Here is a 12890-nt window from a genome sequence, read left to right on the forward strand (position 1 = left end):
CTGGGGACCAGTTCCGACCGGGATCATTATCACATCAATGCAGAGCTACAACATTGTAAATGTTGCATCCATAGACAGAGGGATCCAGACACCCCCAATTTTGAAAAAACAAATGTAGTATGTTGTAGGCAGTAAAATTGACGGAGAGGATTTTGATATTTTGGACCCCTCCCTTTTAAAAATGCTGGCTCCGCCCTTGATAGCGTACAGTCCAGTATACAAGTATGGGTGCGGAGGAATTATTGGTGTGTGGGGTTACTCAACAGCACCACAGCTACTGTAATAATATAAATATTTATAATAAATAATAGTCTATTTCTATGAAACCTTACTCCATGCACAATGCATGGTTGAGGCACACAGTCACGGTAGAGTTCATCTTGAAAACGCGATCAGGAACAGATGGGTTTTCAAACGAGATTAGAAGAGTGAAAGGTTTGAAGACTGTCTTAATTGTGGAGGGAGATTATTCCCCTCAATACAGCGTCAGAATAACAAGAGTCATTGGGAAATACATCCTTGAATATCCAGTGTATTAGGGCTGGGGCAGGTAACTCGGGTACTCGGGTCGGGTGGGTACTGAGTAGGACCCGGATAGCCACAGGACTACCCAGACCCATGGTTAGTCACGTGATATATTGTTCAAACACAAAAACTAAAACTCTATGGTTACAATACATGTCACTAATGTTTGCATTTCATTCTGACTGTGCACACATTCTTTTTTACTTTTATATGTTTGAATAAAGAGAGTGCCATTTTAGCAATATTCCAGCAATATCACGGCAGGGGGACACCAGAAATGGGCTTCACACATTGTACCCATGTCAGGAATCGAACCCGGGTCTTCAGCTTGACGAGCGAACGCTTTAAACACAAGGCTACCCGACCGCTGTTTGAATAAAGGGAGAACTTCAGTCCGTGGCTGCATGACCAGATCATTTTATATGTGTATCTAAACACATTTTGCCAGGGCTACGGTATAACTATTGCCAATCCGACAATTTGTATGTATATATCTCTTGAGACCTACAGCAGGTACCCCGGTAGGGTTGGGTAATAGAGGGCTGGGTTCCCTGGTATAAGATTTGGACTCGTCCCAGCCCTACAGTGTATTATACTTCATAGTATTATATATACATAGATCAATTTGCCACCATAGTTTTCTTTCGGAGTGATATCATTCCCATCTCTGTAACTTAGCACAAAATCTCTCTTGCTCATGAGAGAAATTGATCAGGAAGCTATTTTTAGTGTCATGCCCTTCTAAATGAAGCTATGGTCGTGGATGGGTCCAAGGTATCAACAGAATGGCATTATTATACCCTTGACAAACGAGGATGAGGGAAAAATGGAAACAAATACATGTATTGAGGATTTGGTGCCAGGTTTGTCATGAAGTGATATGTTTGTCTTGATATAGCTGATTGCAGGATAATTGGTTCAGGTGGTGCAATATATCGAATGGTGAGTCAAGCAAATCTAATTATACAAATATAAATATTAAGGGAGATGCAATTAATCCAGAATCGTGAAAGAGTGATTTTTTTATCAAAACTAAAATGGCAGGATAACGAGGTTTCACATACAAAGCTAAACAAAGCTCTAATTTATTTGGATGGCGTTCAATATCTTCAACAGAACCAAATCTATCACTGTATGTTTGATATAAGCACAGTTTCAAGCATTAAACATACACATAATGCATGCTCTGCTTATCCATTTAAAATAACATGTTCAGAAAGTGTTGTCAGCAGATGAACAGAGGTATGATAACACCCATGCATACACACATTATATATGTTATATACATTCACATTCAGACACAGATATGTAAAAAATATCACAATAATTATAATAACAAATCAAAACTGATAAATTAACCTTCACCCCAGTACCAAGGATCAAGATGCAGTGACACATTGCATACACGACAGTAACCAAATTAACAAAATTCTACATTTGTGATGCACTCTGTCACACATAACCATTTAACAGTTGTAATGATCGTCAATGTCACCTCAACTTACATTTGGCAATATGAGGAGAGTTGTCTCCCCTCCACCATGACACACAGCAGTACAAGAGTAGTCTCCCCATGGCCACCTACATCTGGAAGTACTACAAGAGTTGTCTCCCCTCCACCATGACACCTGGCAGTACTACAAGAGTTGTCTCCCCATGGCCACTTATATCTGGCAGTATAACAAGAGTAGTCTCCCCATAACCACCTACATCTTGAAGTGCTAAGAGAGTGTTCTACCCACAACCACTAGTCACCCTCCGTATCGTCGCTACTACCAATGTGCAAGCAGCCATTTACAATCTTGAAATTTCCCCTCTTAACCTATATGTTGTGACCTATATATTTTTGTGTGGCTCTGGAAATGCGATTCTAGTGAATTGAGATTTTGATTGTTTGTTGTTTAAAGCCAAACTCAGCCATATTCCAGCTACATGACGGCGGTCTGTAAATAATCAAGTCTGGACCAGACAATCCAGTGAGTGACATCATAAGCATCGATCCATGCACCTGGGAAACGATGACATGCATCAACCAAGTCAGTGAACCTGACCACCCGATCCCATTAGTCGCCTGTCGCTGGATCTTCATGATTCTAGTGAATTGAGAAAAGCTTCACAACTGATTTACGATTTCCAAGATGAATTTACGTTTGTTTAATCAGACTGGTTTGAGACTGCAGACCAACAGAAAAACTCCCCTTACATTCTTAATACACCAATTAAATGAAAGTTGAAATGAAATAGAAATTCAAGTTGACAAACAAAGAAAATACTTAAGCTTAGGGGGAGACTATTTGGCGTCATGACAGTCATTACTAGTTTGTACACCAAAGACGTGTATAGATGTACATATATCTTTGTGTAAACATAACAGTCGGTTGGCTGTGGCTGCCGAGTGGGGGGCTGAGTTCTATTTTCATGTATGTATAGTCTACAGTGAAACAAGCAAGAAATACTCATATCTGCCGCCAATATGAAATGTCCGGTTGGCATTAGCTCTCCAGAAACAAGCACTACCACCATTTTCAGTCTAAGTCAAAGTCACTGCGATGGAAACTGGAATCTTTTTTAAAAAAAAGCAAAACTATCAAAAGGCACCAGTTTACCACAAGACCTATCTATATGCCAAGTTTGGTGAAGAAATATTGTACGGTTTTCAAGATCTGCTCCAGAAAGGAGCACCACCACCGTTTTTAGTCAAAGTCAAAGTCATTGCCGTGAAAACTCAAAAAATACTTTTTTCAAAAATCCCAAACAATCAAAAGGCACCAGTTCACTACTAGACCTATCTATGTGCAAAGTTTGGTTAAGATAACTCTCATGGATTTTCAGTTCTGCTCCAGAAACGAAACGTGACGGACTGAAGGACGGACATCACCCATTCTTATATCCCCCTTCCACTTCATGGCAGGGGATAATAATGTCAGTATGCAGACACAATAACATGAACACATAAATACTGGAAACATGGCAGCCAGCAACACGGTAATACGGCCAATTAAACAACAACTCAGCACAATGTAAACTGAGTATTAATTATAAACAAATCAGTTGTAATTTGAAATCATGGGATTATTGCACTGCCTTATTCATATTTAATCCGATAACTCCATATTTTCTAACAGCAAACATCTCAGCAATAAATTCCCTTCCACTACATTTATAATACAAAATAGGATATACAAACAAAATCTTTGCAACATTTGCAAGAGCTTTAACAAAATACATGTCTTTAAACCTGCACATGGGTACACACAGAAGAGCTTTGTCATGCTCTTATTCTGCAAACACCAACAGAGCTCTCTACACAAAAAGTACCTTCAATATGTTCTTCAGTCTCCAGAGACTGAGCTGTATGACCAGTTGAAGTCAGTGTGTGAATGAGTTTTACGCTAATTTTAGCAATATTCCAGCGACATTTCGGCAGAGATATCAGAAATGGGGATTCAAACATTTACCCAATGGGGAATCAAACCCGGGCCTTCGGAGTGACAATCGACTGCTTTAACCACTAGGCTACCACACCGCTGCAGGACCAGTTGAAATGCCCAATATACAGTAAATGAAAGTATAATTCCATAAAAAAAGTGTTTTTTTCAAAATCCAAGGCAGGTTGGTCTATGATGTAAGACATGATGAAAAGGGCCTCACAAAAGTGACGTTTCTTCGTCTGCCTGGGGTTCTGTCAATGCCCACGGATAAACACATACAAAATTACGTACAGCACGTACAAATGTGATCTGAAATTTCTTTTAAAAAGCTTATGTAGTCAGCCTGTCCATGTACCTAAAGCTTTACCAAACAACAATAGCATACATCAATTTTGTTATGTACAGGCGTATCACATGTATATAAGTATTGTAAGGAGGCATCTTCTAACCACGGGGACACTGGAATCAGAGCGTCACATGCCATGGTATGCTGGCTGAACAATAAAGATTCAATATATCAAGATTCAATATATCAAGATTCAATAAATCAAGAATCAACATCTAGAGATTCAATATATAAAGTATCAACATCTATTGATTCAATATACAAAGAATCAACATCTTCAGATTCAATATATAAAGAATCAATATCTACAGATTCAATATACAAAGAATCAACATCTCCATATTCAATATACAAAGAATCAACATCTACAGATTCAATATATAAAGAATCAATATCTACAGATTCAATATATAAAGAATCAATATCTACAGATTCAATATACAAAGAATCAACATTGAAAGATTCAATATACAAAGAATCAACATCTACAGATTCAATATACAAAGAATCAACATCTACAGATTCAATATATAAAGAATCAACATCTACAGATTCAATATATAAAGAATCAATATCTACAGATTCAACATACAAAGAATCAACATCGAAAGATTCAATATACAAAGAATCATCATCGAAAGATTCAATATAGAAAGATTTAATAAACAAAGAATCAACATCGAAATATTCAATATATAAAGATTCAATATACAAAGAATCAACATCGAAAGATTCAATATAAAAAGATTCAATATATAAAGAATCAACATCGAAAGATTCAATATATAAAGATTCAATATACAAAGAATCAACATCGAAAGATGCAATATACAAAGAATCAACATCAAAAGATTCAATATATAAAGATTCAATATACAAAGAATCAACATCAAAAGATTCAATATATTTAGAGTAACTATATATTTTGGGACACATGAATCACTGACTGAGTGACTGACTGACCGCTTATTATAAAAATACTTGTCTTGATTGGGACAGAGATGGGGAGATAATCTCGCAGATGCCACTGTCTTTTTCAGAAACACATCCAACAGTGGTCAGCTTATTGGGAGACCAAGTCAATGTGGTGGAATTCTTGACCACTCCAGTCAGCTTATCAGGACTTGAAACCAGGGCTTGATTTTAACAAGAGTTTAAAGCTACTTCTCACACAAGTCTTTGTTAAAGTATATGAGCTAGGTGGACAAGCCTCCATAGTTTCAGTTTACAGTTTCCTTATATGATGGGGTCTGTAAATAATCGGGTCAGACAATCCAATGACTGATATCATGAGCACTGCTCTACGCAATTGTAATAAGATGACATGCATCAACCAAGGTGGAGAATCCTAGGAGGAGAATCAAACACGGACCTTGTGGACACAAAGACTTTAGTCACAGTACCACCCACCAGGGTCAGATGATCATGGACTAAAGACTTACTGGTGAGGATATGGTAGCAGGTGTGGGGTGTGGGGTGTGGGGTGTGTGGGGGGTGAGGCTTACACCAGCTCCCACTCCCCCTCCCCCTCACTACTCCCCGACAGTGTCCGGTGAAGCAGGGGGTCGTTGGACATCTGCCGACGCTGGAAGTACTTGGTGCGACACTGCAGCAGGTGCCCCTCCCGGCTGATGGCCCACAGGTCATCTGTTGGAGATGCTGGAATGACGAGGATGTCAAATGATGTGACAAAACTTACACCTTATTCACCTCCACCCACCCACCAGCTCTCCCCCTACCAGCTCTATTCACCTCTACCAACCCACCAGCTCTATCCACCCACCCACCAATCAGCTCCATTCACCTCCACCCAACCATCAGCTCCATTCACCTCCACCCACCCACCAGCTCTCCCCCTACCAGCTCTATTCACCTCTACCAACCCACCAGCTCTATCCACCCACCCACCAATCAGCTCCATTCACCTCCACCCAACCATCAGCTCCATTCACCTCCACCCACCCACCAGCTCTCCCCCTACCAGCTCTATTCACCTCCACCCACCCACCAGCTCTATCCACCTACCCACCAATCAGCTCCATTCACCTCCACCCACCCACCAGCTCTTCCCTACTAGCTCCATTCACCTCCACCCACCCATCAGCTCCATTCACCTCTACCCACCCACCAGCTCTATCCACCCACCCACCCATCAGCTCCATTCACCTCTACCCACCAGCTCTATCCACCCACCCACCCATCAGCTCCATTCACCTCCACCCACCCACCAGCTCTCCCCCTACCAGCTCTATTCACCTCCACCCACCCACCAGCTCTCCCCCTACCAGCTCTATTCACCTCTACCCACCCACCAGCTCTATCCACCTACCCACCAATCAGCTCCATTCACCTCCACCCACCCACCAGCTCTTCCCTACTAGCTCCATTCACCTCGACCCACCCATCAGCTCTCCCCCTACCAGCTCTATTCACCTCTACCCACCCACCAGCTCTATCCACCTACCCACCCACCAGCTCTATCCACCTCCACCCACCCACCAGCTCTCCCCCTACCAGCTCTATCCACCCACCCACCCACCAGCTCTATCCACCCACCCACCCACCAGCTCTATCCACCTCCACCCACCCACCAGCTCTATCCACCTCCACCCACCCACCAGCTCTCCCCCTACCAGCTCTATCCACCCACCCACCCACCAGCTCTATTCACCTCTACCTACCCACCAGCTCTATTCACCTACCCATCCACCAGCTCTATTCACCTCTACCCAGCCACCAGCTCTATTCACCTCCACCCACCCACCAGCTCTATTCACCTCTACCAACCCACCAGCTCTATTCATCTACCCACCCACCAGCTCTATTCACCTCTACCCACCCACCAGCTCTATTCACCTCTACCCACCCACCAGCTCTATTCACCTACCCACCCACCAGCTCTATTCACCTCTACCTACCCATCAGCTCTATTCACCTACCCACCCACCAGCTCTATTCACCTCTACCTACCCATCAGCTCTATTCACCTCTACCCACCCACCAGCTCTATTCACCTCTACCCACCCACAGCTCTATTCACCTACCCACCCACCAGCTCTATTCACCTCTACCTACCCACCAGCTCTATTCACCTCTACCCACCAGCTCTATTCACCTCTCCCCCCCCACCAGCTCTATTCACCTCTCCCCACCAGCTCTATTCACCTATACCCACCCACCAGCTCTATTCACCTCTACCCACCCACCAGCTCTATTCACCTCCACCCAACCACCAGCTCTATTCACCTCCACCCACCCACCAGCTCTACTCACCTCTACCCACCCACCAGCTCTATTCACCTCTCCCCAACCACCAGCTCTATTCACCCACCCACCCACCAGCTCTTTTCACCCACCTGACAGATGAGAGAAGACCCCGGGAACCTTCTTCCAGTAGTTGCCACACGGGTTGTCCCTGGAGATGCCATAGCGGTAGAGGACCTCCCCGTGAGGGTTGAGGGCCCAAACCCCCGTCTTTGTCACCGTCAGCTCAGTAATCAGGGTACCTACAGGCCGTCACAAAGCTTGCAATTAGGAGTGATCATCCACGCGGGAACAAAGAAAACAGGTTCTACTCAATCTATGAGTCAACATTACACCTCCAGCTTGCATCTGACAACAGGCTGTTTCGTTGCTGATCTGGCAGATGCCTATTTCAGTAGACAATTTCTGGAAGCCAAGTCTACCTTTCTCAGATTACGATTACCTACAGTCGCACTATTGATCATACTTATATACATTTATACTTGTTCCTTGTTCTCCCTTTGTAGAGAAACATGGGATTACCTGGAACATGAACCCACTCTCGGCCAATCGGCATCCGATCTGTAATTCCCTGTCTCACATAACCAAGGCGACGGTTGTCAATTGCCCACACCTGTTGACAAAGACAGCTTCATGGATATGACAGAAAATGCAACTAATTTTCAATGTAAAATCATTATTCATCTTGATCCCATTGATCCTCGAGGTAAAATATTTGTGAAACTTGACATGACCTTGTAAGATCCCTGTCCCCTAGATAACCAAGGTCAGTGTCAAGGTCAAGGCCAATGTTAAGATCAAGGTCAATGTTAAGGTCAATGTGGCAGCCCCAGCCTAACTATCAAACATTTTAAAATTCATTTCATCCCTTAGCTATGAAGCATCTGGGCCTAGTCCCATAAATTAAGCAACTTTATTAAGGTGGAAACCAAATTTGCAGGCTTTGGCTGTGTTTGGCAGAGGTTTCAAATCGGCATCTAATACAAACAGCCGCAAATCTGAAAACACATGCATATTGACATTGTAAAATACCAAAGCTATCAGTAACTTTCTGAAGCAGTTAACTCAAATAGAAGCTGTTCCCATAAGGATGGATCAAACATATCAAGAAATTCATTCAAAAACAGAAAGATTCCAGGATCCAATCCAATTTAAGAATGTTGTTTAACCAAATCAAATGAACATATAACCAAATACTACATTTTACAATAAAGAATGAGATTACGATTGACGTACCACATTGATTGCTGTGAGGAATAGGGCCGATTCATCATGGGATGAATCCCAGCTACGACGAGATAAAGATCCTCATTCTATCAGCACCATCCCATGCTGGACGGTTTCAACAAATCTACAACCTGCCTCACTTCAATAAACCATGATATAAACGCCATACTGTTAAAAGTGGTGTTAAACTCACTCACTCGACCACTCACTCACTCCACCTCACTCCCTGACCTGACCTGACCTGACCTGACCTGACCTGACCTCACCATCCACTCGAGCGGCCCTGTGACGACCTGGATGAAGGTGATCTAGGAGTCGTCTCACCTCTCCTCACCTCACCTCACCTCTCAATGCAACTCAACTCACCATCCACTCGAGCGGCCCTGTGACGACCTGGATGAAGGTGATCTAGGAGTCGTCTCACCTCCACTCCTCTCACCTCACCTCTCAATGCAACTCAACTCACCATCCACTCGAGCGGCCCGGTGATGACCTGGGTGAAGGTGATCTATGAGTCGTCTCACCTCACCTCGTCTCACTTCACCTCTCAATGCAACTCAACTCACCATCCACTCGAGCGGCCCGGTGATGACCTGGGTGAAGGTGATCTAGGAATCGTCTCACCTCTCCTCACCTCACCTCTCAATGCAACTCAACTCACCATCCACTCAAGCGGCCCGGTGACGACCTGGGTGAAGGTGATCTAGGAGCCGCCTCACGTCACCTCTTCTCACCTCACCTCTCAATGCAACTCAACTCACCATCCACTCAAGCGGCCCGGTGACGACCTGGGTGAAGGTGATCTACGAGTCGTCTCACCTCACCTCTCAACACAACTCAACTCACCATCCACTCGAGCAGCCCGGTGACGACCTGGGTGAAGGAGATCTAGGAGTCGTCTCATCTCTCCTCACCTCACCTCGTCTCACCTCACCTCTCAATGCAACTCAACTCACCATCCACTCAAGCGGCCCGGTGACGACCTGGGTGAAGGTGATCTACGAGTCGTCTCACCTCGTCTCACCTCACCTCACCTCGTCTCACCTCACCTCTCAACACAACTCAACTCACCATCCACTCGAGCGGCCTGGTGACGACCTGGGTGAAGGTGATCTAGGAGTTGTCTCACCTCGTCTCACCTCACCTCACCTCTTAACTCAACTCAACTCACCCTCCACTCGAGCGGCCCGGTGATGACCTGGGTGAAGGTGATCTAGGAGTCGTCTCACCTCTCCTCACCTCACCTCGTCTCACCTCACCTCTCAATGCAACTCAACTCACCATCCACTCGAGCGGCCCGGTGACAACCTTGGTGAAGGTGATCTAGGAGTCGACTCACCTCACCTCGTCTCACCTCACCTCTCAACACAACTCAACTCACCATCCACTCGAGCGGTCCGGTGACGACCTGGGTGAAGGTGATCTCGGAGAAGGAGTCAATGGGGAGCCAGGCAGGGCTGAGCTGCTGGTCCGTGGGAGCCTTTGCGCCGATACGCTGGTACACCAACCCGTTGCAGTCCACGGTCCATACATACTGACTGTTGCAGCTGACATGGATCAGCTGGGAGTCACCTGGATCAGTCAGTGGGATCAACATTAGGAGGGGTGGTGATATGGGTGGGGCAGGCTAAGGGTCACATCACAACACAAAAGCTGAGAGTGGTAGAGATCTGAGGTAGATACAATCTCATTAAAATCAGACCTTAGTTCTCGCTACCGCTAAACAAAGATCTGAGGATATCCCATTACGACGTTTCATCCGACCAATGAGAGCGTCGCTTACCAGATCATGAAAGTGAGTGAGTGAGTATGGTTTTACGCCGCTTTTAGCAATATTCCAGCAACATCACGGCGGGGGACACCAGAAATGGGCTTCACACATTGTACCCATGTCCGGAATCGAACCCGGGTCTTCAGCATGACGAGGGAACGCTTTAACCACTAGGCTACCCGACCGCCCCCAGATCATGAAAGTGACAGTCAGAATGTGATCTCAAATCATACAACCTCGAAAACGTTAACACGATAGTTACAGGTTTAACGCCTGAATCCATACAATCTAGACCATCTATTAGCCATTCCAGAATGATCTTTTGTTTAGGTTTCAAATTTGTAATCGAGAATTTGTCAAAATATGTTTCGAAACGTAGTCGCCAATTCGAAATTAGTGCCGTAAAGCACGAAAAAGCTGCCTTCTGATTGGTCATTCTATTGGTCTGTCAAAGTTCACGCAAGGCTGTCTGACGTGCCCCGTAATGGGATGTCCTCAGATCTTTGTTTAGCGGTAGCGAGAAATAAAGGTCTGATTTTAATGAGATAGATATGTCCCATGGGTACAGACTATGATACGATCTTACAAAATACATAATGCGTTATCATACCTCCATTTCAGAATGATGAGATCTGATTGGTCCACGTATCTTGATAAAATTCTATGCATCCCACCTTGGAGGGTAATACATTTCTTAGCGGGGGAATAAATCTCTTATACCCCGCCACAAGCAAGTCAGGCTGCACGTGGATTTCTGAGAGGCAGAATAATCCCTTATACCCTGCCTCAAAGCAAAAGCCACACGCTTTTTCCGAGTCAACAGAAGTCATGTGACACACCACAAGTAAACCACAGCTCAATCAAACAGCTGTTTTCTATCAATGTTTTCTTTCAGCTATATGACGCGGTCTGTAAATAATCAATCAAGACAATCCAGTGATTGACATCATGAGCATCGATCCACGCAATTGGGATATGATGACATGCATCAACCAAGTCAGCGAGCCTGACCTACCCAACCCCGTTAGTCGCCTCTTACAAGCATAGTCGCCTTTTACGGCAAGCATGCTGAAGAGCTATTTTAACCCGATCGTCACAGGTTACTTGAACTTGAAGAGGAACATGTCCAAAGACAGGTTGAGTTCCAGCACAAGGAACCGCCTCCGTGATCTAGTGGCAGAGCTTCCGCCCGGAGAGCGGAAGGTCCGGGGTTCGATCCCCGGCCGCGTCATACCAAAAGACTTTAAAAAATGGTACTTGTTGTTACCCTGTCTGGCGCTCAGCATTAAGGGGCTAAAAACAAGGACTGGTCGGCTCGGAGTCAGTATACTGTGTCTGAGTGGGGTATTCATGTTAAACTGCGGCATGGTATCTCAGTGAGCTAGCACTATAAACTGGCATCAGTCCGGACTAGTACAAGCAGCCGCACAAACACACACACGTACATGCACGTCGCTATATAAGTGCAATAATCTTGGACGCGACGTTAAACCCAATTTCACCTCACCTCACCTCACCAGCACAAGGCTCTTGCCCCTACCTAGCTGTGACAGGTCAAGCTCCGCCCATGTCGCCCCGTGGGGGCAGTAGGGGCCCATCCCAGCCCTCACCCACACATCGCCATTGTTATCCAGCCCCCACACAGCAATGGGTCCGGCATGCATGGACTTGAACATCGGTGATGGGGAAATGAGTGTGGCTTTCCTGGTGTCGGCTGGGAACACGTACAGCTCCTGGTTCGGCTGCTGGGCCCACACAAGGCCTGGAGGAAGATGTAAGATGCAGATGAATGGAAACAGAGGAACATGTCTGATGGGACATACAGATGGTAAACTGACAGTCATGTTACAGTGTCTTACAGAAACCCCATATAATGGACAATGATGCTCTAACATCATCTTCCCGTGTCAAGAGAGTTAACTGACTTTAAAAGTCCAGTTTCCACCCTTGCCCAACTAGGCTGGAATTCCTGGGCTCGATCGTAGCGCCGTGTTGCTAGGCTGACATCACATGGAATTGTTTCGCCGGTGTGTTTTGCAACAAAATTCATAGCGTATTGTGATGTGATTGTAAACTTTGTGATGCAGAGTTCCGTTCCACAAAGTGATTGAAGCACATCGACAGTCGTAAGTCTATGTTAAAGTAAGGGAGTTACGATAACCTTAGCGCTACGATAGTTTTGTGGAATGGGTCCCTGAATTCTAAAGGTTGTATGATATTAAATAAATACATATCAACTTTTGATGTGTTTGAAGTGACAGTGAAATGTTAATAAAAAGTTATAAACGGCAAACACTAATAACCAATCAATATTGTGCAATATTCT

The 12890-nt window shown here is 44.7% G+C and overlaps 1 protein-coding gene across 1 annotated transcript in view; it reads right to left on the reverse strand.

Annotated features, from left to right (window-relative positions):
* Window positions 1–768: 768 nt before the first annotated feature.
* LOC124132436 (tectonin beta-propeller repeat-containing protein 2-like) overlaps window positions 769–12890 on the reverse strand; it is a 35534-nt gene continuing 23412 nt past the window's right edge. Inside the window, exons 13-17 of the mRNA XM_048403258.1 lie at window positions 12105–12326; window positions 10175–10365; window positions 8089–8179; window positions 7659–7808; window positions 769–5961 (exon numbers count right to left, since the gene is read on the reverse strand). Of these exons, the coding sequence (XP_048259215.1) occupies window positions 5804–5961; window positions 7659–7808; window positions 8089–8179; window positions 10175–10365; window positions 12105–12326 (812 nt within the window). The 3' untranslated portion in view covers window positions 769–5803. The remainder of the gene's footprint in view (window positions 5962–7658; window positions 7809–8088; window positions 8180–10174; window positions 10366–12104; window positions 12327–12890) is intronic.

This window comes from Haliotis rufescens, unplaced genomic scaffold, assembly GCF_023055435.1.
Source record: "Haliotis rufescens isolate VD_foot unplaced genomic scaffold, xgHalRufe1.0.p SCAF_3, whole genome shotgun sequence".
In the NCBI taxonomy this organism is placed as follows: Eukaryota; Metazoa; Mollusca; class Gastropoda; order Lepetellida; family Haliotidae; genus Haliotis; species Haliotis rufescens.